This window comes from Lineus longissimus, chromosome 17 (genome assembly GCF_910592395.1).
Source record: "Lineus longissimus chromosome 17, tnLinLong1.2, whole genome shotgun sequence".
In the NCBI taxonomy this organism is placed as follows: domain Eukaryota; kingdom Metazoa; phylum Nemertea; class Pilidiophora; order Heteronemertea; family Lineidae; genus Lineus; species Lineus longissimus.
This window is the reverse complement of record NC_088324.1, coordinates 7690230-7716150: the sequence shown is the minus strand read 5'-3', so window position 1 is coordinate 7716150 and position 25921 is coordinate 7690230. Positions and strand designations below refer to the sequence as shown.

The 25921-nt window shown below is 43.6% G+C and overlaps 1 protein-coding gene across 2 annotated transcripts; it reads right to left on the bottom strand.

Annotated features, from left to right (window-relative positions):
* Window positions 1-309: 309 nt before the first annotated feature.
* LOC135501238 (histone-lysine N-methyltransferase EHMT2-like) lies at window positions 310-24526 on the bottom strand. Of its 2 annotated transcripts, none has more exons than XM_064793233.1 (23): window positions 24491-24526; window positions 22920-23011; window positions 21387-22607; window positions 21087-21132; window positions 20094-20872; window positions 17916-18041; window positions 16925-17068; window positions 16312-16511; window positions 15506-15621; window positions 15087-15239; window positions 13933-14039; window positions 13425-13547; window positions 12670-12876; window positions 12206-12321; window positions 11680-11718; window positions 10578-10641; window positions 9517-9623; window positions 7431-7575; window positions 6810-7003; window positions 5840-5926; window positions 5036-5114; window positions 4658-4833; window positions 310-4469 (listed from the first exon to the last, which is right to left on the bottom strand). In XM_064793233.1, the coding sequence occupies exons 2-23, from the start codon at window positions 22923-22925 to the stop codon at window positions 4298-4300; spliced, it is 4407 nt and encodes a 1468-aa protein (XP_064649303.1). In that variant the 5' UTR covers window positions 22926-23011; window positions 24491-24526; the 3' UTR covers window positions 310-4297. The 2 variants fall into 2 exon arrangements, with proteins under 2 accessions (XP_064649303.1, XP_064649304.1); XM_064793234.1 differs by lacking the exon at window positions 24491-24526 and adding an exon at window positions 24389-24476.
* Window positions 24527-25921: the final 1395 nt, after the last annotated feature.

Genomic DNA, 25921 nt, shown 5'->3' with positions numbered 1-25921 from the left:
CTGATGAAAGACACATCTAACTGATGACGGTTGCAGAAGCAGTTCTAGTCACAACCTGATATAAGACACATCTACCTGATGATTGTGTCAGAAGCAGTTCCGGACGAAAGACATATCGATCTGAGGACGGTTGTCAGAACAAGCTTTGGTCACAACCTCTTGCTACCTCATGATGGTTGCAAGGACAAGTTCCAGTCATCTCCTGATGCAACACAGTTTTATCCGATGATCGATAACTTTGCCACATTGACCCTCTTCCAAACTGGACAACACACAATGGAAATACAATTTTGGATAACTTTTCTTTATTCAAATGCAAAAGTGCACTACATTATCTATATACATTGTACACAGTGAATGTATAAAAACACCTGGCCACATTCAATTCAAGTGTCCATCAATGCAACTGATCCACACTAAAATGAACCGACCATATGGCTGAAGTAAATGAATTTTGATTGGCCAGTACATTTGGTTGAAGACGGAGGGGTACTGACGACACCACTTCTTAAAGGGACAACATAGGCCGCAGCTAGGCAGGCAAGATAAAGTAACACAAAGCCGCCAACAGGGGTCTCTCACATCTCACAGTACATCGAAATGATTCACACTTGTACGAGGAATATATTCAGTGCTGAATCTGACATGACCCAGGGCCCTTACTTTGTATTTGAATCACCTGAAGATGGCCAAAGTTCTCTGAGAAACAGCAGGGAATCTTTCAGCACCATTTTCATGTTGGATTACGAGCAACAAGGAAGGGCAAGAAAGGGGGTCACACATTTTTTTAAATTCTAGGGCCATCAATGATACCATTCTTTCACCAGATCAAACATTTTTTTATGGGTTTGTAAAATTATTTCACAAGACTGACCAAACGACAAAATGCCCAAAATAATCTCATACAATCAAACCTCTCTATTAAGGACACCCTCGGGACCGACAAGTGGTGTCCTTACTAGAGAGGTGTCCTGATTAGAGATGTCAAATTGAATGGAAACAAACAATTTGGGACCAAAACTGGTGTCCTTAATAGAGAGGTTGTCCTTAATAGAGAGGTGTCCGCTAAGAGGGGTTCCACTGTACATCTCATTAGCTTATTTCTTTAACATGCAGTCAAAATAGCAGGAGAAATTATTTGCACTTTAGGATGCAGAGACAAATTAACTAAGACATCTCATCTCCCAATGCAAATTAAAAAATTCCGGCCGAATCATCTTAGGGACCATCCCAAAGTTTCTTCAAAGGGATACCATACCGTTCCTATTTACTGGTGGTCCAGGAAAATAGAAATGCAGTTATACACAATGCCACAGTGCAGCTACTATGCATACAAATTTGCTGAAACTTGGCATTCATAACACTGGGGTATCTGTCCACACACAAAGGCATTGTTAAAATTCATCTATTTACAGTTTGAAAATTCCAAACTCCATTAAAAAATTTGATTTTTTTTACCCGATGGCGTAGGCCTAACTCTTCCGCTTCCGTTATAAATCCAAATATTTGCTTCTAACTCCATTGTAAAGTGCCTTGGAGCATGCTTTAAGGCACTATAATATCTGGTATTTATTATTATTATTATTATTATTCTGTCTAGGGTTTTGGCAGTGAATGCTACCCCTGGCCGGAAACCGATTCGGACCGGCTGCCCTCAAACCCAACTTGGCTTATAAAGATTTTTCATTGTAAAGTAGCCAGCATTACCCAATCTTAGGGAATCCGGTGCAGTGCCGGCATCTCATTTTTCAGGTGTAACCAAGCAAAGACCTATAGGGACTGCGGTGAATGATAAAACTAGGGGATAATTTGGCTGTACAGATTACTGCTGGCCAATGGTATGCAGTGTACCCAGTAAATACCGGGTGTGGTAGGGAAAGGGTTTAAAATGCTCGTGAAGATGAAATACTGCATCATACTCCCACACCCCCCCCATCTGCAGAAAAAAGGTGGCACCCACTAGAGAGTACAACCGTTACACCCCATTTCCCAGCATAGACTCTTCAAGTTAATGCATTAGAACGGTCCACTTCAGAAAGTGGGGGTGTAAAGGTTATAATGGACCGCTTCCTCACAAGGCACCAGACTCCAACGGCTATTACCGGCCACAAAACCAGTCTGGAATAAAATATACACCGATTAAAAAAGAAAGCTATGTACAGACAGACAAATCCAGATTTATATAAAATGCAAACGAGTACCACTGTTCCATCAAGACGGACATCACATGTACAGTCTAGCTCATATGAAAATCAACACCTATTTCAAATGATGTCGCCCAAGTAGTATTTTCTTCATTGATTTTCATTAAAATGTCCCCTTTTTCTCAAAATTAGCAAATTGCTTCTAATTCGAACATCCATACTTGAATTGCGTGAATCTCAGGCGGGCCTGAAACGCACTTTCAATTTTCATAACAACCATGATCAGATTGCATTGAAATCAGCAACATACATGTACATGTATAGTCAGCAAATTGACAAACACATTGTTTATCTATCATATTTGTTTGAAATCACTTAAAAAAACCCGACTTGATCAAAAAATCTCACAGTAATTCATTATTTCAATACCAGTATACACACCGGCCAAACACCAAGAAACTTGACAGGGTTTAAAATCAAATTTACAAATGTACACTTTAAAAATACTCCCGTAATTTCATGACCAAACCTACATGTAATCCTCTTATTTCATTCCAGGAAATAAAACTGACTCTGACCAACAAATAAAAACTTGTTCATTTGACACGAAAATGCTATTAAAGTTACTGATAACAGTCTGAATAGTGTCGATAAAAACAGAAATTTACCAAGTCCTCATGTACATTATACCGGTATATTCAAATTTTAACGAAATATAAATGAAGCTATGTACAAATCATGCCTAACCACTTCCCCAACATGGAAACTATACATTTGTAACAAGCAATAAACGCCCGGCAAACTGGCAATATTCGTTGCCGCAACCCACGATCATGATCGCTTGCAACAAAAATCTCTTGTTTGCGGTGGTAATCCCACTAACCCGCGACAGGAATCACCAACGTTTAAATGGGCCCTGCACTGAAGATCGAGTCGAAATTCAGCAAAACGAATTGGCGATATCAAGGCAACAATCTTCGCATTGTTAAATTCATTGCAGACGATCACCTTATACAGCAGCCATAGCAAAACACTGGCCGAAATGGAGGAAAGCAACTTGGTCATTGTGTTATCACAAATACATCCATCGTAGAAATCACATGCACACTTAACATTTCATGAACTAGGGCACATCGATCTGTGCCGACCTATCCTGGCTTGCCAATCGGTAAGTTTCTTTGAGAAACAACGTTTGGAATGTTTTACAATTCTAAAATAAACTTATGACGATAACATTACATGCAACTTGACCCGTTGAACCCAAAGTTTCCGGTGATTTTCTCTATACCAAGTTCCCGTTCTCAGGCACTATCAGAACTGACTTGCAGCGCCGATTTGATGATCTGTGCTTGCCATTTTGATGAATTCGGTTCTGTAACTGGCCTGCGCGGATTGTCTTTTTACACAGATGTTGGGAACATAGATGTTGGAAACACAGATGTTGGAAACGCAGATGTAGGACATGCAGATGTTGGAAATGCAGATGTTTGGAAATGCAGATGTTGGAAACACAGATGTTGGAAACACAGATGTGGGAAACACAGATGTGGTCACAGTGATACACTAACAGGTAAAAGACAGGTGTTTGAGCACAGAGAAATTGGATACACTGCAAAGGTGTCAACATGCATGCCAGGATACTCAATAAGGTGATGGGTTCAATCCCCAGTTAGTCCACCACATCAAGCTACAGACACATCAAATCGCCCAATATTGTTTATAAAGCGACATATGTCCTCTCAGCCAACACAAGATTCGGGACTACTGGGTTTAAAGGGTCAAGGTTCTCACTGTTCTAAAATAAGTTTAACCTGTCAACTGCGTAAGACGCCATATGACGTCCTGGCCTAAAGGCCGTGCATTGCGTAAGACGTTATATGGCGTCCTATGTTCATGACTCACCTGAGCCGGGGCAACACTCCAAAACTCAATGGGGAATCCCCTTAGATCGTCAGCACAGTGTCGTTTAGTTTCAGAACACTATGGAACACCACTGGCACCAGTTTTTGAGCTGAATCAGGGCTACAGCATGCAAGACAAAGTGGCCGTTAGATGAGGATGTGGACGTGTAATCTAATTACTTACGCAATATGACGCGGTTAACAAAAAAAATGACGCGGTTAACAGGTTCAAATTCCTAAACGAAGTTAATCTTAAGACAGCGCCAGAATCTGTTGCTCTAGTGCTAGTTCTTCTTCCATCCTCGCATGATATTCCGCTAGCGTTTTCTGGATGACCTCCCGCGAATATTTACATCTCGCCGAGCCACACGCGCACGTGAACTGTTTCCATTTGATGATCCAGAACTTCTCGCCGTAGTCGAAACTGTAACGAAAGGGAAGCATGAGGTGACCTGGGGAAACAGCTGTGAGGAGTTTGAAGTCAATCGCCCCAGCAGTAGCGAACAATCCCTCCAGCAGCAGTGATCAATCCCCCCAGCAGCAGTGATCGATCCCTCCAGCAGTGGAGAGAACAGGTCCACACCCGAGTTTCAATACCACACAGAGACTTACCCCAATTCCTCTCCTGCCTTGATCTCACGCGACGAGAAGAAGCAGATCCGCGGAAAACGCAGATCCTGGTGGTCGATGAATACTTTGACAGGGACGATATTCGGCTCACACAGATGGTTAATGAAGCGGGCCACATTGCCATACTTTCTGGCATCTATACAATATGTCTCACCATCCTGGAAAAAACATACAAATATCGGTATTATACTAATCTTTTCACAAGAACCCGTCTTATCTTGATTTACAGCCTTAAAGGGGGACTATAGGCAGGAGGAGAGGGGATAATTTGGCCATCTTCAAGTGACTAGTATACACAGTAAGGGCCCTTGGTCATGTCAGACGCTGCACTAAATATATCCCACAGTAAAAATCACCCACCTTGTTGTCGAGGTCAAACAGGTACGAATCATCTTCCCTACGATCAGCCTCCGAGTCGGATATGATCTCTCCGATGTATCTGGAAGGTGACAATTGAATTTAAGTTTCGCTTTCTCAATTTTGTTGTTGCTCATAGCGTTCGAGGCAACTCAAGTCTTCTGAGGGTCTGATGGAGAAACTATGGTTAGGCAGATTACCGAAATCTTTAAAACTGACAAGTCGACGTTATCCAAATTTCTGTCTCTCACCAAAGATTTTCAAAGTCAACTTGGAAGACTTTTTTTTTTTTTGTAATTTATAATTTTTTATTGCAAACTTTCAAAAGTACAATCTTTCACATAGTTTCATACATTCAGTTTACAATGTTTTTTTCCTATATGGTGCAGTGTGCAGTGTGCAGAAGTGCAAGTACTTAGTCTTTCCCTAGACATATATAGTGTTTGGAATATTTCCCCATTTTTTTTCAGAATCTGTTCTTTTTTTGTGGCATCTTTCAATATTAATTTTGAGTTTAATTATTTGTTTGAGATGCTGAAAGTTTGGTAGGCTATTGTTTAATTTTGTTTTGTATATATATTCCTTTGTTATGAGTTTAATATGTTCTATTGCAGGCGGTTCCTTTGGATTTCCAAGTATTAGTTCTGTAAAGTTAAAAGGTGGAATGTTCAGTTGTTGACAAAGGGTTGGCCAGAGAGTTTTGGTTATGTTACATTCCCACAATAGATGGTGGAAGACTTTTTTGTTACCAGTGATGCCTGGTTCGTGAAAAGTCAAAGGACACAACGTGGACACGTCACTACTTACTCGCAAAGGAATGTGCCTTGAGGAATGTCCAGCAGGGTCCGCACACCCCAACCTCGGCCCCTCGTTCGAAACAGCTGTAATCGACACCTGAAAAATAGAATTTTGAAAAATGAAATTTTGAAAATACGACATACAACATGCACAATTCATTTGAAACTAGAAATTTGAAATTTGATTGTCAGCAAATTTGATAGCCCCCACGGGCCCACACAGTACACGTATGGAGGAGTGAAGTCTATTCCGTATCGCGGATGATCTATTTCCGGACTAACACTCGCGCTTTCTCAAAATCACATGCTCAATAACATTTAAACAGCACCCTAACCTTTTCAGATGGGCAGGATGGATCATCGATAAGCATTTAAGGCTATTCCTTTATTTTATTCCTACATTCAACCGTCGTTCTTTGCTCAAAATACTCGACAGCTCGCCACTTCGGCAAAGAGATACCGCCGCCATGATGCATGAGGATATGACGTCACCATTACGGGGCGGAGCTTATGCTAATGTCCGTGTGATTGACAGAATCGTGCCGGAGATTTGAAAGCAAATCAGAAAATCGGCGCATAAAAACGCTTCAAAGTCATCAAAATTATCCAAATTTCGAAATAATCTTTGCCAGGTGCACTAGATCGAGTTTAGTTTGATGGGACAGGGGTGACAGTTTTTCAGTTGAAATAGCAGTTTTGCTGGACTACCTCCATAATATAACCTGGGAAGAATGCAGAAGCCCAGTACCTTCTCCTAGTAATCTCAATATAGACCCCACATTTGTTGTATGTGGGGTCTATAAATACGACATGCAACATGCACAATTGATTTGAAATAATAACACAGCGTCAATGTCAAAGTCACATGGCCTTTTGGTCGATGGTCAAACAGTCTCAAGTCAATGTCTATAAACTGTATTACTGCTCCATAATGCGCGTATCACTGCCAACACGAAAGAAGAATTTCGAACGCGACTCACGTGATGCCATTCTGTACGACGCGATTGTTACACGTGGTCCAACAACGGCAGTTGTGGTTGCATTCGAACAATAACGGCGGCTCCATCTGGTTGAAGTCCTTGATCAGGTGACCCTCCTTGTCGTACCAGCAGCGCACGCTGTTGCGGCTGCACACACAGACGTGGGACGAGCAATCGTCTTCACACGCACAGCTCTGGGAAAGAAATATTGCAGGATTACTGTTATCGATAAGTGTGAAGTGCATGGATGGAGGAGGATTTTTTTGCTTCTCGTCTAAGTGCTATGAATGATTGGCATGAGGCTAGTTTAATCAGATGAAGTGGCCTCATGCATACAGAAGGGACAGAGAAGCCCCCTTCCCTTTGGCACGCAAGCAGTACTATAAACAGTAATTTTTGCGTCTATTTATTTACCTATATTTACAAGAAAATTTTTTTTCCAAGCAAAAAACATTTTTTACGCGTTTTACTTTTGTCGATTAGTGAATTAGTCGCTATTTAATGAGACACATGCAAAAGCAAACTGCCCTGTGAAGTAGTTTTCTATTCAACAGGGGATGTCAAACCTCCAAATCGAATATTTCCAGCGAGCGATGACAAAACAATATATCGCACACTCACCTGCAAACTCGTGATACACCTGTTGATGTTCATGGGACTAGTCTCAATGTTTTCCATGACGTAGAGATAGTCTTTGGGAATCTGTTCATCGTCACAGCCGTTCACACAAGGAATGGGGTTCTTCTCTTTACCAAAGGACAGATCACTGAAGGAAGACATTTCTCGTTGTAAAGCATCAGTTATAGTGCTGCGCAAACATGCGATTCAGTCTACGATCCAGACCAGGAATATGTAATTGATATCAGTTCCCGCGTAATCTGATGGCCTCGGTTTGGTTTACGCTGAGTGGCATATCTGCTTACAAGCAGGCCAGACTCTAATTAGGACACGCTCAATACAGCCATTCCGGGATAGAGAGGCATCCGTGATGACTGGATAGCAATCCGAAAGAAACAACCCCAAGCATGTTGTCTGTTGGACAACTAACTCATGCTGACCACATGGGCTCCATCCACCCATGGGTGAAAGATAAAAAAATTCATGAATATTATAAACCTATGGGGCTATGCTAACTAATATAAGTGGACATTTGGGATATATTATTAATTAGGTATATGTACTAGTTACTTCAAACTCTACAATGAACTAACTTAACTAATGGTGAAAATGCCCTAGCCATAGCAACCACTACACCAACGCCTAACTGACACATGCATACTCGTGCAGGGTATACAGAATGTGCATCAAGGAAGTAGGTCATGTCCTGGATTTTTAACTCTGATTTGCAAAATGAGCACCAACAAAGTACTGATTTTACATCATGTGTGGTATATTTCAGTTTAAGATGACTATATTTTGGTACCTTAGGACATTATGCACCCATGGCTATCATACATCAACTGTCTTGAACTCTAAGCCTCACAGAACATGGCACCCAACATGTGTCTCTCAGCATGTTTGACCCCATCTATCAAGCCACTGTTTATTTCAAGATTTCTCAGAACTATTTTAATTTCAAGCCATCAGACCGCTTGCATCTGAAAGAAGGCATCATTATGTGCCAAAATGTGCATAGATACTGAGCTAATTGGCTGAGACTACGCTAAGACGACAGCTTTTTTCTGTTGATTGGCATTTTAGAACCCTCCCCTCATGACTATAACCAATAATATAGCAGAGACCAGTTGAGATATGAAATCAACATTTTGCATACCATTAGTCAAGATATCAAGAGAGAGGCCTAGTGGATTTTTCACCCTCAAGGCTCTTTAAGCCTCCCAGAACACGCCCAAAAAGGGCAGCCACACCCTTCAGGATTATTTAGGATTATTAATCTGTCTACTGGAGCTAAATAGGATAATATGTTCGAGGATAAATATCATAAACAGTCAGTGAGTAACCTATTCTCCAATATCAGCAAGATTGAAACAGATGTGGGTAACTGTATGGTCACAGGGGACACTTTAGTGGCACATAATCATTTGGCTACTCTCTATCAGACAGGTAGTACATTGCAGTACCAATGCACTATCATGCATTGGTACCAAAACGAGGCTGAGTTTTAGCAACGAGGCTGAGTTTTAGCAGATAAGGATATGATATGGCCTAGATTGCAGACTGATTGTTGTCGTCGCGACCTGCTGTTATTATCGCCGCGATGTGCGATGAAATAAGAAAACTGCACGACTGGCTGATCAGAGTCACCAGATCGCACAAGATGATTACTCTTGCCAGAGCCAATGGGTGATATGAATAAAGACTAGCAAATGCTTTTACCTAAATCTCCATGTACATTTACACTAGGCCTTTCTGTACAAAACTGCTCGTCTTTATTCATATCTACCATTATCCCTCCAACATCACAACAGATTATTCACATAGTCTTCTCATCACAGCGTTTTTTTTCGTCAAATAAGAACCTCCTCAAAGGATGCTGCCAATTTTTCATAATGTTTGCACCAAAGATGAGGAAGACGGGGCGTATCGTAGAGTAATATAAATCCGTTTGCTTCAACAGGACACACTGGTACCATAAGCAAGCCGATAAATTTAGGCAACATCAGAGAAATTCATCTTTTGCTCGCCTTATATATTTTTTTGGTATCATCGATGATGGAAACTTGTTATTTAATCAAAATGTACTCACCGGTGGATTAGTTTTTCCGGCCTCTCTAGTCTTTTTTCGGCAAAGCTTCGAAGCTGACGGTTCACCTTGAGGGCCATCCACGTCGGGCTGTTTTGATCCGTACAGCACTGGAAGAGACAAATCAAAAATATAACACATGACAAATTGGAATACTGTTTTATCACTTTGGATATTCAACTAGCTTCGAGGCAAGACCGGTCCAGTAAAGTACTCTTCGGGAGGCATGAGTAAAACTTGGGGTCAGGATGTTGGAAAGCTTGATGTCTCGTTACATCATGTTGACATGGTTTTACGTCTTCATTGATGTTTATAAAGAACATGTCAACATAATGTTAGGTGTTAACATGCTTTCAAACAACCAGGGCCTGGTTGTTAGAAAGCATGTTAGCTTACAACATCATGTTGACATGGTTTTACGTCTTCATTGATGTTTATAAAGAACATGTCAACATAATGTTAGGTGTTAACATGCTTTCAAACCACCAGGGCCTGGTTGTTAGAAAGCATGTTAGCTTATAACATCATTTTGACATGGTTTTACATCTTCATTGATGTTCATAAAGAACACGTCAACATAATGTTAGGTGTTAAACATGCTTTCAAACCACCAGGGCCTGGTTGTTAGAAAGCATGTTAGCTTATAACATCATTTTGACATGGTTTTACGTCTTCATTGATGTTTATAAAGAAAGTGTCAACATAATGTTAGGTGTTAACATGCTTTCAAACAACCAGGACCTGGTTGTTAGAAAGCATGCTAGCTTACAACATCATTTTGACATGGTTTTACATGTTCATGTGATATATGGCATAACAACTCATCTGACACAAACCCTTGGTGTAAGATAAGTTAATTGTGACCCGCCACAGCCAAAACAGGCGCAGGTCGCTCCGAGATGGGACAGGTTGTTCATTTCATTATCGTCTGACTATTGAGGAAATCTGAGGACATCAATTTCTTCTATTATCTCCTGGCATCATTTAGGCGCATCTTTCGTGCGACATGCACCTGGTTTTGCTGCGACGGACCACAATTTTGAGGTCATGCTGTCGATACTTACTGCTATAGGTGGATCGTTCTCGTTATTCTTTCCTTCCACGTCCGCACCCCTTGCGAGAAACAAACTGAAAGACACCGTCGTATATTACCACAACACTAAAACCGCCCAAAATACGCAGACGTATGGTCTTAGCCCAGGAGAGGCCCGAGGTTGAACCAGGTTGATCAATTTACGAAACATCAGTGTCACAATTGTTTCCGAATATTAGACTTACTGGCAGGCATGACCATCTGGGATGGGACCTGGATACCTTACCCACCAAAAGGTGGTGAGTCGGAGAGACTACCAGCACTCACTACTAGTCATAGTAATACTAAACTGGATTTTCAAAGCATTGGATTTTCAAATCATTGATGGTAGCAAATAAAGTATTTTTGATAAATTCTTCGACTTTGGTAGCCCTATTCGTGCCGAAACGTCCCGCTAATTAGCAATTACAAATTTCAGACTAGAAATTTGAAATTTGCTTGTCAGCAAATTTGATAGCCCCCACGGGCCCACACAGTACACGTATGGAGGAGTGAAGTCTATTCCGTTTCACGGATGATCTATTTCCGGACAAACACGCTCGCGCTTTCTCAAAATCACACGCTCAGTAACATTTAAACAGCACCCTAACCTTTTCAGATGGGCAGGATGGATCATCGATAAGCATTTAAGGCTATTCCTTTATTTTATTCCTACATTCAACTGTCGTTCTTTGCTCAAAATACTCGACAGCTCGCCACTTCGACAAAGAGATACCCCGCCATGATGCATGAGGATATGACGTCACCATTACGGGGCGGAGCTTATGCTAATGTACGTGTGATTGACAGAATCGCGTCGGAGATTTGAAAGCAAATCAGAAAATCGGCGCATAAAAACGCTTCAAAGTCATCAAAATTATCCGAATTTCGAAAAAATCTTTGCCAGGTGCACTAGATCGAGTTTAGTTTGATGGGACAGGGGTGACAGTTTTTACGTTGAAATAGCAGTTTTGCTGGACTACCTCCATAATATAACCTGGGAAGAATGCAGAAGCCTAAGTACCTTCTCCTAGTAATCTCAATATAGACCCCACATTTGTTGTATGTGGGGTCTATAACTAGCAGATACTTACACGACACATTCATAGTGATCCTGTCGGGACGCTATATGCCTGAAACAAAAACAGAGACCCATTGTAGCATTTCAAGTTATTTGATTTGGATAAAGTTGTCGCTTGGCCCATGTTTTATAACCCTACGCATAAGGCCCATGGATTGGCACAACATTGGTCACTGCCAAGTGCCCAATACAAAACGCTTTTATTTTGTTTATCCCCAACAGGACCTTGGAAAAAACTGATCAGTTCTAAATGTTCTATCAGGCAGACTCGCCAATGTTATGTAGCAGTCAGTGGAACTTCCCTTAGCGGACACCTCTCTATTAAGGACACCCTCTCTCTCAAGGACACTAATTTTGATACCGAATTGGTCATTTCCCTTTAATTTTACCTCCCTAATAAGGACACCTCTCTATCAATGACAGAACTTGTCAGTCCTGAGGGCATCCTTAATAACGAGGTTCTTTTGTTTATTAACCCATGATTCTTGTGTCAAGCAAATCTTCTCCTGAAAAATGGGAAACCTCATGGTTTTACTCACAATGGCCGGTCACCGTGTTCGTTAGCACTTTCCAAGTCGCAACCAGCATGAAGGAAGATCTCGGCAATGTCCGCACTGCCAGAGAATGCCGCCCAATGCAAGGCAATATTCTCCTCCTGTGAAAAAGGAACATGACATTCATCAAAGTGATCCTATAATGACCTTTCGTGCGTGACTTTGTCATCGTGCATGTAGGACTAATCTGCATGAAAGGACAAAAGCAACAGAATCTTCTAACTGTACAGCAGCGTTTCCATGACAACGGCTTCAATGTTTGAGATGAACATCAGAATCTGTCACCTTTGGAATTGGAGTCGTGGGTTTCGACCCCGGGTCGGAGCACATCTTCATGTGACACATGATGCTATGCCGACGATGGAAACATCGCCACAAGTTCAGAAACGATCATCCTATGGATGCGGCCTAAACTCTGTCTACCGGCGCCAAATGTGAGCACAACTTACATTATCTTTGATATTCACATCGGCCCCCTTGTGCAATAAATACTTGACGATATTGATGCGACGATATTCGGCGGCCCATATCAACGGTGTCCAGCCTCCGTCGTCCAATACGTTGATGCTGATCTTCTCCGTATCAAGGAGATACTTGACAATGTCCATGTGACCTTCTCTCGCGGCGATGTGGATGCAGGTCATACCGTCGTCTGCCTGTTACCGACGAAAAAAATATCATCAGAGGCAAATCGCATCAAAGACAATGGTGAGTGACCTAGGCTAAGAATCTGGCTACAATATTCTGGTGTACAATACCTGTGAGTCTTAACAACATTGCAACGTCTGACATTTTTTTCAAAACGGTTGCAATTCTAAACTGCTAGACCTGTAGTAAAAGTAAAGTTTGTTCATTTTTAGAGTCAACCCTATTCAAAGTGCCTGCCAGAGTTGGTTTATAAGACACTTTATTTCCAAACTCCCATCTCCAATGCCAGGCGCCTAGCGAGACGGCAGTTCGTACCCTATATTCAACTACATGTAGCTAGCGGCTTACCAACTGGCTGCATGGGAACGAGCTGGCCACATCGGAATGACCTACATGTGGGCCTTGAACCTTCAAAGTTCTGTTCACAAGACGAACACCTTAACGACTAGGCCATTGGGATTGGTACAAATTTGAAGTTATGTACATGTACATATTTTCTTAATTTTTGGTGTCGAAAAATGCCGAAAACTGAAAAGGCAATTTCTTCAATACGTACCCTTGAATCGACAACTGCACCAGCTTTGATGAGGATATCGACAACTTCCATATGGTTTTTCTCAGCTGCCTTCATGAGCGGGGTGATGAGTTCATTATCCTGCGCATTAGAATCACCGCCAGCCTAGAGCACAAAGGAAACAAGGCATAGAAACAAAAGAAACACAATCGCACGTTGACACTTTGCAATTTTTTTTAGCCTAGGCTTGCCCAAATTATCTGTCTGTTTGCAGTATAAACCCGACCGGCACTTTTCAACACACCAGTCGGTAGGTAGGCGATCAGTTTACGATGGATTATTGGTCATAAAACAATTTGGGCTGGCATTCTGCAACTCTTGGGTCGCTAGGTCGCAGATTTGTTACGTCATATAAAAAGTCGAGGTGTTCGAAGGCCATAAAAACTTTTAGAGTCGGCCGAATTACAGCAGGGTCGATCAGGTTACAGCAAACAGACAATCATTTTGGGCCAGCCCTACTTTGTGACATTTTTTTTCTTCTCACTCTTACCTGAATAAGGCAGTGAGCGACTGCCACGTAACCACTCGCTGCAGCAGCATGGAGGGCTACCTGATTCCCGTGCTCTTCATACTTGCAATTAGGATCAAAACCTTCGGCTGAAAGACAAAATTGATCAATATTACTGCCAGGTGACGAGTTGCATCAGGCTATGTTTTTGTCCTAGAGAGTTCCGACACGGAGCACCAGAGCTTTGCGGTCTGGGTGGCGTCCTTGGGCCAGTATTCCTCTCTATTCTTCAGGGAGCAGACCTGAAGCCACAGAGCCCAAGGGCTTTTTGTGGTCAGGGTGGCATCCTTGGGCCAGTATTCCTCTCTATTCTTCAGGGAGCAGGCCTGAAGCCACAGAGCCCAAGAGCTTTTTGTGGTCAGGGTGGCGTCCTTGGGCCAGTATTCCTCTCTATTCTTCAGGGAGCAGGTCTGAAGCCACAGAGCCCAAGAGCTTTTTGTGGTCAGGGTGGCATCCTTGGGCCAGTAATTCTCTCTATTCTTCAGGGAGCAGGTCTGAAGCCACAGAGCCCAAGAGCTTTTTGTGGTCAGGATGGCATCCTTGGGTCAGTAATTCTCTCTATTCTTCAGGGAGCAGGCCTGAAGCCACAAAGCCCAAGAGCTTTTTGTGGTCAGGGTGGCGTCCTTGGGCCAGTATTCCTCTCCATTCTATAGGGAGCAGGTCTGAAGCCACAGAGCCCAAGAGCTTTTTGTGGTCAGGGTGGCATCCTTGGGCCAGTAATTCTCTTTATTCTTCAGGGAGCAGGCCTGAAGCCACAGAGCCCAAGAGCTTTTTGTGGTCAGGGTGGCATCCTTGGGCCAGTATTCCTCTCTATTCTTCAGGGAGCAGGCCTGAAGCCACAGAGCCCAAGAGCTTTTTGTGGTCAGGGTGGCGTCCTTGGGCCAGTATTCCTCTCTATTCTTCAGGGAGCAGGCTTGAAGCCACAGAGCACCAGAGCTTTGTGGTCAGGGTGGCGTCCTTGGGCCAGTATTCCTCTCTATTCTTCAGGGAGCAGACCTGAAGCCACAGAGCCCAAGGGCTTTTTGTGGTCAGGGTGGCGTCCTTGGGCCAGTATCTCTCTCCATTCTATAGGGAGCAGGCCTGAAGCACACGTTTATAAAGTCTGTCATTCCCCCTGTAACTTTGAGCATACCTACCGAGCATATAGAGGACCTTTTCTAAATCTCCCATCCTTGAATATGGATACAGATTCTTCGGAACGAAGCGAAGTTTCTTCGGTCGGAAATCCGCCTCCAATAACGTCAGCATGGACTCGAGTTGTAGCCGAGTGGGTCCAAATGCCAGGCCATCTGAAAGATCAAGGAATGAGAACGAGTTTTAGTATTTCCAATTCTGGACATGTTTTGCATCGAGTGCTCATTTAACAGGTATAATTGCATCGTCATTATCATAATCATAATCTGCGTTATTATGCTAACGAATTAGCTGGAACTCGGTACTCACCTGCCAACACGACGGCAGTGTTGAAATCGATATCAGGTGTGTATCAAAACACAATTTGAAACTTTCAAATTTCAAATACCTACGGAACGGCGTAGGCCTTTAAAAAACCTACCGGCAGAAAGCACCTTCTCCGTTGATTCGATTTTGAAGGTGTATTCCGATTTCTCCTTCTCCTTCTCTTCTTTATTTGCGTGACGTTTCAACATGGCCATCCGAGCCTTTGCTTTTCTGCAATACACAAAACAAAAGAAATCTGTCGAATTCTTACATAACATGTGAACCATTTCTTACCCGACCTCAACTAAAATGCTCTTGGCATTGGATATTCTTGTGATAAAAGTCAGTTTATCCGGTTAAGGTGCAAATATTTGTGTGGAACTTTATATGTGATGTTGTGACAAGATTCATCAAGATAGGAGCATTTTTATTTTGCCCCAGAAATGTTGTCACGAGGGGTAGATGTTTGGATTGAATCACACTCTACACAGGAACTGCATGCCATCATCACCCCTCACAACTCAAGGACAACACGCTGTTAAATCTGATTCCGAGATGAACTAGGCATAATTGCTACATGGACAATGTTGTCTTCATATCATATCATATCATTACCGGCGTCGTAACCCTTTTGCCGGAGGTATGGAGTCCACTATAGGCTACTGTCCACCTATGTGGGATCTTTTACTAGCCTTGGCCTAGACACTCAGGTACAAGGGACCACAGCTTCAAGTCTCATCGGACAGACCCTAGAGTATTTCATACATTGCACGTGTTGTGGAGAGCCAGGAATTTTAGTTCCTTGAAAGCCACGCCGGTTCATCCAGAAATACAATCGTGGTTCCTCCCCGGGATAGAACCCGGGCCCATTGGCTTGGTAGCCAGCAGTGTTAACCACTAGGCTATGAGGCTCCTCCTTACCCTGCTTTTGCAGCATCCTCTGGCTTGGCGAAGAAGGAGGACACAGATCTTGGTTCGTTCAACTGCAGCGACACCTCGAACTGCTCGGAATCCTCCCCGCAGTGGGGACAATAAAACTTCCCGTCCTTGAACACTTGACATTGTTTATGGAAGTGATGAATTATATTTCCGCCTTCCTTTTTACATTGATAAAATTTGCCCTGAAAAAAGAAGTCGTTTTTTTGGTTTTAGGTTAAGATTTACAATCCCCGATCGGAAATGACGTAGTTTGATCACATTCAAATCCATTTCAGCATTGCCGTTGTGTAGACTGATATACAAATACTATGAATACCAAGTTTAAACAAATTTGTATTCACAATAACTGCACTACGGCATGGTGTATTAATGGATTTCTATTTAACTGGACCACAAGTAATTACGAACAGTGCACCCTCTTATAGCTAACATGGTTTGAACAACCCAGCACAGCAGTGTTTTTGATGTATGCGATACATACTGCAGACAAAAGGAGTATGTTTAGTGCGCTTTTGAAAGTGTTGATAAATCACGAAATGTTTCTTTTTAAAATTACGATATTGAGCCCGAGATACCGATCGTAGCAGCCGCTCACCTGAGTACAAAAGTGTCCACATCCTGGACAACACTGGTGCATCCTTAGTCTTTTGCGATGCACCTCACAGCAGGCCATAAAGGGAATTTTCACTGCAGGTCGCACCAATTGAGCATTTGTCACCTTATTACAACAGCCAAGAATCTGCAAAATGTGAAAAATGGCACGAGTCAATGTGTGCCCTGCACAAAATTCCACTCACGCTACTTTTCTGTAAAGGTGTGACTGACACTGTGAAGTATATGTCAATTGAATTAGCACCATTTTGTCACCTTTCCTGGGAACTAGTGGCACAGTGGTTGGAGCTAAGGGCTCATTATCAGGAGGTCGCCAGCTTGACTCGCTGAAGGATTACCACTGTTTCGTCGTAGTGTCCTTGGGCAAGATACTCAATTGCTTAGTCCTTTGAATGAGACGTAAAACCAAGGTGTCTTGTATCTACAGGGTGTCCCAGAAAAACTTCTCAAATGGGGCCAATTTTTATCTGGGAGCAAGGTTGAGTGATGTTAATTCCCTTTTCGAACTCTGGTCCCCAGGAGAGGGCAAAGAAGTTTTTTTGGGGGCAAACCTGTAGTGTCTATACCAGGGCAAGCAAATGATACTATTTAGTGGGAAAGATGAGTAGCTTGTGATGGACTCAAAAAGGGAGTCACCAGGCATAAAAATTCAATATTCACCTATAAACTGAGGTGGTACATAAAATAACGTATTCCACCTTGGATGGAGGGGAATACTACCAGGAGAATAGGCCCTTTGCCAGATACGCCAGTACCTACTAGGGTCGGCAGAACAAACCATCTTTACAATAGATCTTCACGGCAAAAGACACCCGGCAATTGCTCGAGAGGCATTGTCTGGCGTCATTGACCGTAAAAACCTATTGTAGAGATAGTACGTGTTGCCGATCCTAGGTGGTGCTGTCTGGCAAACACCTCAGAGCAGGCGAAGTCCAGTTTGAACGCTGAAGAGGAAGAAGAATGACGAAACTCACCTTTCCGTCTGTCGAATCTAAAGCTTGGCAGTAAGTCACCTGTCCCAGATTGGCAAACGACGCACCGTTTACTTTACACGCGCACAGCGGAATCAGGTCCATCTCCAGGGGAACATCTGGCTTTTTCTGCGAAATCAAACAGACAGCGTCACTAGAAATTGCACAGAAAATGACAGGAGCGAGCCTTATTTATGGCAAGAACATCGGTGATAAACTCAAAGTATCGTAGGGAAAGGCACCCTCCGAGTGAAAGTATCGTGGGGAAAGGTGTCCTCAGAGTGAAAGTATCGTGGGGAAAGGTGTCATCAGAGTGAAAGTATCATGGGGAAAGGTGTCCTCAGAGAGAAAGTATCGTAGGGAAAGGTGTCCTCAGAGTGAAAGTATCGTGGGGAAAGGTGTCCTCAGAGTGATAGTATCATAGGGAAAGGTGTCCTCAGAGTGATAGTATCATGGGGAAAGGTGTCCTCAGAGTGATAGTATCATGGGGAAAGGTGTCCTCAGAGTGAAAGTATCGTGGGGAAAGGTGTCCTCAGAGTGAAAGTATCGTGGGGAAAGGTGTCCTCAGAGTGATAGTATCATGGGGAAAGGTGTCCTCAGAGTGAAAGTATCGTGGGGAAAGGTGTCCTCAGAGTGAAAGTATCGTGGGGAAAGGTGTCCTCAGAGTGAAAGTATCGTGGGGAAAGGTGTCCTCAGAGAGAAAGTATCGTGGGGAAAGGTGTCTTCAGAGAGAAAGTATCGTGGGGAAAGGTGTCCTCAGAGTGAAAGTATCGTGGGGAAAGGCGCCCTCAGAGTGAAAGTATCGTAGGGAAAGGCGCCCTCAGAGTGAAAGAATCGTGGGGAAAGGTGTCCTCAGAGTGAAAGTAACGTAGGGAAAGGCACCCTCAGAGTGAAAGTATCGTGGGGAAAGATGTCCTCAGAGTGAAAGTATCGTGGGGAAAGGTGTCCTCAGAGAGAAAGTATCGTGGGGAAAGGTGTCCTCAGAGTGAAAGTATCGTGGGGAAAGGTGTCCTCTGAGTGAAAGTATCGTGGGGAAAGGTGTCCTCAGAGAGAAAGTATCGTGGGGAAAGGTGTCCTCTGAGTGAAAGTATCGTGGGGAAAGGTGTCCTCAGAGTGAAAGTATCGTGGGGAAAGGTGTCCTCAGAGAGAAAGTATCGTGGGGAAAGGTGTCCTCAGAGTGAAAGTATCGTGGGGAAAGGTGTCCTCGGAGTGAAAGTATCGTGGGGAAAGGTGTCCTCTGAGTGAAAGTATCATGGGGAAAGGTGTCCTCAGAGAGAAAGTATCGTGGGGAAAGGTGTCCTCAGAGTGAAAGTATCGTGGGGAAAGGTGTCCTCTGAGTGAAAGTATCGTGGGGAAAGGTGTCCTCAGAGTGAAAGTATCGTGGGGAAAGGTGTCCTCAGAGTGAAAGTATCATGGGGAAAGGTGTCCTCAGAGTGAAAGTATCGTAGGGAAAGGTGTCCTCAGAGTGAAAGTATCGTGGGGAAAGGTGTCCTCGGAGTGAAAGTATCGTTGGGAAAGGCGTCCTCAGAGTGAAAGTATCATGGGGAAAGGTGTCCTCAGATTGAAAGTACCGTAGGGAAAGGCGCCCTCAGAGTGAAAGAATCGTGGGGAAAGGTGTCCTCAGAGTGAAAGTAACGTAGGGAAAGGTGTCCTCAGAGTGAAAGTATCGTTGGGAAAGGTGTCCTCAGAGTGAAAGTATCGTAGGGAAAGGTGTCCTCAGGGTGAAAATATCGTAGGGAAAGGTGTCCTCAGAGTGAAAGTATCGTAGGGAAAGGTGTCCTCAGAGTGAAAATATCATAGGGAAAGGTGTCCTCAGAGTAAAAGTTTCGTAGGGAAAGGTGTCCTCAGAGTAAATCCAACTACCTTTGGAAAGAATGTACAAGTAGGTTTAATAACCGATGGGAAGCATGATGAGTGTACACCTTTGGAAGGAATGCTGGTAAGTACAAAATATCTACCATTTCCACCTGGATCATACCAAAGTTGGTACACAATATTCGTGAAGATTTTCACCAAACCTCTCCACAAAACCCGCAACAAGTCAACCGTCGGTTAACTAGGTGTACGGTTCCCAAATAGAATTTTTTATCATGCACTTTCAAAGGCAACTGGAAACAAAAGGAATGCAGAGAAAAGATTCCTATGAATGCCAAGGTTTTGGTTGATAGAAAACCTACTTACATCTGACGGAGTAGCGGCCCCCACCACCGTACAAGGACTCCTTGGTGGAGTGACCACGCCACTGGGCACCGGAGTTGGACTAGACTCCGTGGGCATACACATCTTCCTGAGCGGAGGTGGAGGCCGGGCGGCATTGATGGCTCTCTTCAGCTGAGACTGTGAGGTGACATGAAGCGGCGATGAAGTGGAGATCATTTTGTACGCCCTCTGCGGCGCGCAGGAGTAGCTCTTCTGCGGCGTCAGGGAGGGCGGGCGTGGCATTGGCGTCAGAACGTAAGGCTTATCACTGCCCACGTTTAAAATCATCGGTGACGTTTTACGGGCACTCAAATTGGGCATTCCTGGACTCCGTAATAACGTCACCATCCCCGTAGTCGAGTTGGTGCCGGTAATCAGTCCTTTGCCTAGTAACGACACCTGTTGTGGTTTAGGCGACGGCGAAATGGGCACAAGGACAACATTCTGCAGCACCGCATTGTTTGAATTATAAACGACATTGTTCTGGCCCACCACGGCGGCTGAAAATTTTTCTGACGGCAGTGACGCAACGGAGAGAGAAGATGACGGTACACATTTCACCGGTTCGCCAATGCTGCAAGGAGTGTTCGCTTGCGAGACGACATTGATAATTTTTGGCGACGCCTGACCGTCCCCGGCTCGCTGCAGTGTGTACACCATTTTGTTTTTGGAACGAGGCAGTGGAATTGGTGTAGGACTAGGAGTCATCCTCATCCGGTCGATTCTTGCTCTCTTGGCTAACGAGGGACCACAGTCAGGATCTGAAATTGAGAGATATATATTTCACAGTCAGGGTTTCTGCCAGGACTATTTTAAAAAAAATGTTTTTTTCTTGTTTAAAAAAAAGAAAAAGACCCCTCCTGAAGCTATTTTTGCACCTGAAAACGCTTAAATCTGCTTCTCAGTATCTTAAAATGCCACTCTAGACTTTAAAACATGAGTTTCAAAGACACAAACAATAGTAGATTCACATACCTTGTAGAATTGGACTGGCAACGCGAACCCTCTTCAGCTCCTGCTCCTGGAATGTCACAAGGACAACATTAGCAGAGACGACAAACTGATTTCAGTTTTCACAGAGAAGACGCAGCAGTCAGAACGAAATCCATAACGTCCAAAGTATCTAAAAAAGCACTTACATGTACCTTGCCAGGAGCATGACCAAGAACAAACCATGCCAAGTGAAATACTAACAGTTTTTCACAGCCATATTTTGGCTTTTTTGGCGTGCAGTGCCATTTTTTTCTCGGCGAAACGGACTACCCAGCAACTCACCTGACGGCCAACCTGTGACACGCGTTGAGGCGTCGCCACATCATCACAAGCAGCGTCCTCCAGCGATTCGTCTAGCAACGTGTCGGTATCACTCTCCATCACGGTAATAACAACATCATCGCCATCGTCACGCTTCACCTTGGAATTGTTATTCGCCTCTCTACCGAGCGCCGTCCCGAGCTTTCGTTTATATTCCTTTTTACTATGGATCTGAGGAAGTTTGTAGGTCCCGGTTTTCCGTCGGCGTTTGCGTTTCAACGGCGACACCTTTCGTCGTTTACCCGTGATCGTATAAAGTTTAGCACCACATTTTTTAACCTTTGAGCTAGAATTAACGCTCTCAGTCTCAGCTGCTTTCTCATCCTCACGATCACTACTGGCAGTGTCATCTTTTGACGAATTAGGAAGTATCGGCTCGCTATTGGCCACCTTGTCGGTTGCACCCGTTCGTTTCACACTCGCCGCATCATCGACGTTGGGCAGTTTTAATTTCACATTGGCAATGGGGGCTAAATTGATGGTCATAATGTCTGTCCCAGGGAACTTTTTGACAAAGCCACGGGATGATGGTTTGGATGGCCCTGCAGACTTCTTAGCTCTCTGAGTGGTCTTCTGTGACTTGACGCTTTCGTTAGTGCCGTCTTCATTCTCTACGATATGGCCTTGAGAATATTTCACATTTTTAGTCAGCAGGGTCTCGAGGCATTTTCTATCAGTATCATCGCCCTTGACGTTGTCACCCTCTTCAGCGACGCCTCCACTGCCACAGTTTGTATCACAATCCATTGGAGAAGGTTTGTCGGTTACCAAAGAATCATCCCCTACACTCGCCAGTCCGCTGTTCTTGGCCACATGTTCCGAAAACTCAGAGTCACTTTTTCCATTTTTCTCAACTTGTTTAGCCAGCACAGCAGTCTTGGGACTATTTGTGGGACTTTTACCAGGCTTACTGCTACAACTAGAAGATGCCGCATTCAAATTTTCTTGAGCAGTACCAGCTTCACTTTCATTTGCCTCATCAGCCGCTGGGCCGTCAATGCCATTCAGACACGCATCAACTGGTCCAGATTCACCTGATGCCGAATCCACATTAGTGGCATCATTTTCTGGGAGACCGTTCACGGTTGCTGCTACCTTTTTCCCGACATGCGCCATCTTCTCACAGACAGCATCATCATCGGCACACATGCTCTTCCCCCTGGCACAGTCCTCCAGTTCCACCTGCAACGGGCAAACACATTGTAAATCAAATGGTACATGTACAGTGGAACCTCTCTAGCTGACACCTCTCTAATCAGGACACCCTCTCTAATGACGACACTAGTTTTGGACACAAAATTGGTTGTTTCAATTTCACCTCTCTAATCAGGACACATCTGTTTTGAGGACAGCATTTGTCAGTCCCAAAGGTGTCCTTAGTAGAGAGTTTCTACTGTACATGGATCTGGTTCTCACCTTCAAGGCTGACCCAGTTAAACATTTCAAAGTGCAGAAAATACTCTAAAAAAGACTCTGATGAAATATTAGACTTACCTCCATTATTTAGAAGGTTGTGTAAGACAGTTTAAACGAGTTGAAGATGACTATGCCCCAGATGCTCTACCACACCATCATCATGACGAAATCTAAAAAGAGATGAAATAACTGAATAACTGAATGAGCAAATGCGTCAGACCGAGGGTACATTGTTCCGAACAATATACATTTGTTCACATGAGCTGACCCGAAGGTGGGAAGGACAGAAGGAAGCAGGTTTCGGCCAGCAAGGAGTAAAATGTTGAACTGAAATAACAGTGCTTTCTTAGCATGGGATTCTCCTGATTAAATGTCACATCCTGTTAACCTGCAACTATTTTTGAGGGCACTTTATACTCGTATGTCATGTTGTCACCTAATTTATGCTTAGGGCATTTTTACCATTTTTAAAATTGCCCCCAAAATGTTGTCATGAATGAAAGCATTTCGGAATTAGGATTTGGCCCACCGCCAGACTGCGCTGCTTGCCATTGTCAACTCCCATTCTGTTGCCTGTGGAATTAATATGCGCTTAAAGGGACACTATAAGCAGCAGCTAGGTTGGCAGGATAAAGTTACACAATGTTGCTAATGGGGGTCTCTCCCATCTCACAGTAGGCCTACGTCAAAACTATTCAGGCTTGTACAATGGTAGTGCTGAAACCAACCTGCTGTGCATATATAGTCACCCACAGATGGCCAATTTAACCCCGCTGCTCCAGCCTACTATAGTATAGTCCCCCTTATGCTTCGGTCCCAGATATATGATGATGGGGTTTGCGCTCTGTTATGCTAACAGAGTATGCGCAAACTTTACCATCAGCATATCCGGGACCGAATAGCAAACCATACCACGCAGTGCTCAGGTCATGTGGATAGAAACTAAAGATATTGACAACCCCCAGCCTGTGACAACCAAAGAACTGCACACTGGTGGTGGTTAATTTGAGGGACGGTCCCTATATAATTTGAGGACTGTCGCGGACACAACGGTCTGTCCTCGACTAGGGCTAGCCCTAACATAGTGCGATATTTTATCGCTACATCATGAGCAGAGACTGCGTTGTATCGCCACCTTTTAATTGACGTAAATGGTGATACAACGCACAATTTAGTGGCGATATAACATCGCGCAACGTTAGCACTAGGGCCTACACTATTTACACTCACACAACAGAAAGTCACAACAAAACTCAACTTTCTGACAGCCAAACTCACACATCAAAGCAGGCATGCAAACACAACTAAAGCACAATGAATAACCAAGACGAGAATTAACTAAATATGACCTAAACCAATATTATATTCGAGAAATCGAGAAAACCATTCGTTTTATTTTGCCGTTTTCGCCGGCCAATGTACACAGCCAAATACAGTGCTCGGGAGACAAACTTCTCGGAACAATGGGGGAAAACACGATGTCCCAAATAAATCACCACTGAAAAACAACGCTCTCGCGAAAACTAGAGCGTAATAATCCTGCATACCAAAGCACTTTGTTAATAAAAGCGTTCTTCGCGTGATCATGTTTTGTTTTTAAGTGATCCTGGTCACAGAAGCTGTAAATTTGGCCACTTTTGACCACGTACCTGGCCAAAGCTTCCGTGCCGATAATCAATTAAGACGATGCGCATGCGTGGACGGCAAAATTCTTTCCCGCGCTTTTCGTTCATTCATGTTTTTATTGGTTTTACTATGCATTGGCTGATCACTGCTTACCACGTGGTGGCTCCCAGGGTATGACCACGCCTAAAATGGCAATGACGTCTTATTGGGCTAGGCCTAACAGGGTATATGGGGGTGAAATTGATAAGGCTTTTCCGTTCATTTGACATCCTCCCTTCTTGTGACGTCACACTGACGCCATCTTGCCTTGATTGTCAAAAGCCATTAGCAAACTATGGTTCAGGTGCATTTTCACAATCAAATAATCCAGGAATTTCTTTCAAATTTTGCAAAGAAAAGAAAAAAATGCCTATTATTTACTTGCCATTCAAAGAAATTGAATATTTTGGCGAACTATCATATCTCTATTTCATGTCAACCATTCGGACCACACCCATCCTTTAGTCAACCCTTGGCCTTGCCTTAGACGTTAAGAAATAGATACACAGAAGGTCTGAACAGAGTCTTTCAAATAAATTATTTTATTTGAAAGACTCTGGTCTAAGCATCAGACTCTCCTTAACAATTCTGACATACACTTGAAGGCTCAGAGCGGAGATGGCGCTGCAACATCAATTTGTTTGAGTGAGCAGAGATTCACCAAAGAAATTTATACGCATGCGCTCTTCAGATATCAAGAAACAACCAATTTGGGCCCAAAACTAGTGTGTCCATCCATTTTCTGATGTGACTGTTGGAAATACATAGCCTATCGTGACATGTGTAAATCTTTTAACCAATCTTTACCCATGATATCTACCCTTCAAGCCCTTACAGTTTTCCTCGGACAATAACCAAGCATCTCCTGGGAGTCCATGTCAGAGTCGACTTTCAAATAAAGAGTCAGGCAACTAAAGAACGTATGGTTTCAACATAAAAGCCAGCACCCGTTGGTCGAAAAATGCGCTTTGGGGCAGAGCTCTCTAGGGTCACGCGTTTATTTGAAAGGGCTGATATAAGGCAGGTTTCACAACCCTTACGAATAGCTACGAACCATTATAAGATGTACTCTGTTATCCCCGACCTTTCTTCAAGATTTCTCCGATTCATCCTAAAACTATTATAAACAACATGCTTTACGCCGAGTAAAACTCCGGACGTGGTGACTGGACAGACCTTCGGAGTTCGTTTGGGTTGCAAAAGGAGAAGGAAGAGGCCGATCCACCTTGTCCGGCGACAGTGTCACGTTACTCAAGATGATTATCTTCAAGATGAGGTGATACGGTACAATTATTTCCTATGCTGGAAATACTGATAGTTGTGACCTTGTCTTCCAAGATAGAGGCGATGCTACTTTCCCCTATGGTGGAAACACCGAGGGTTGTGACATTGTCTCCCAAGACAGAGGCGATGCT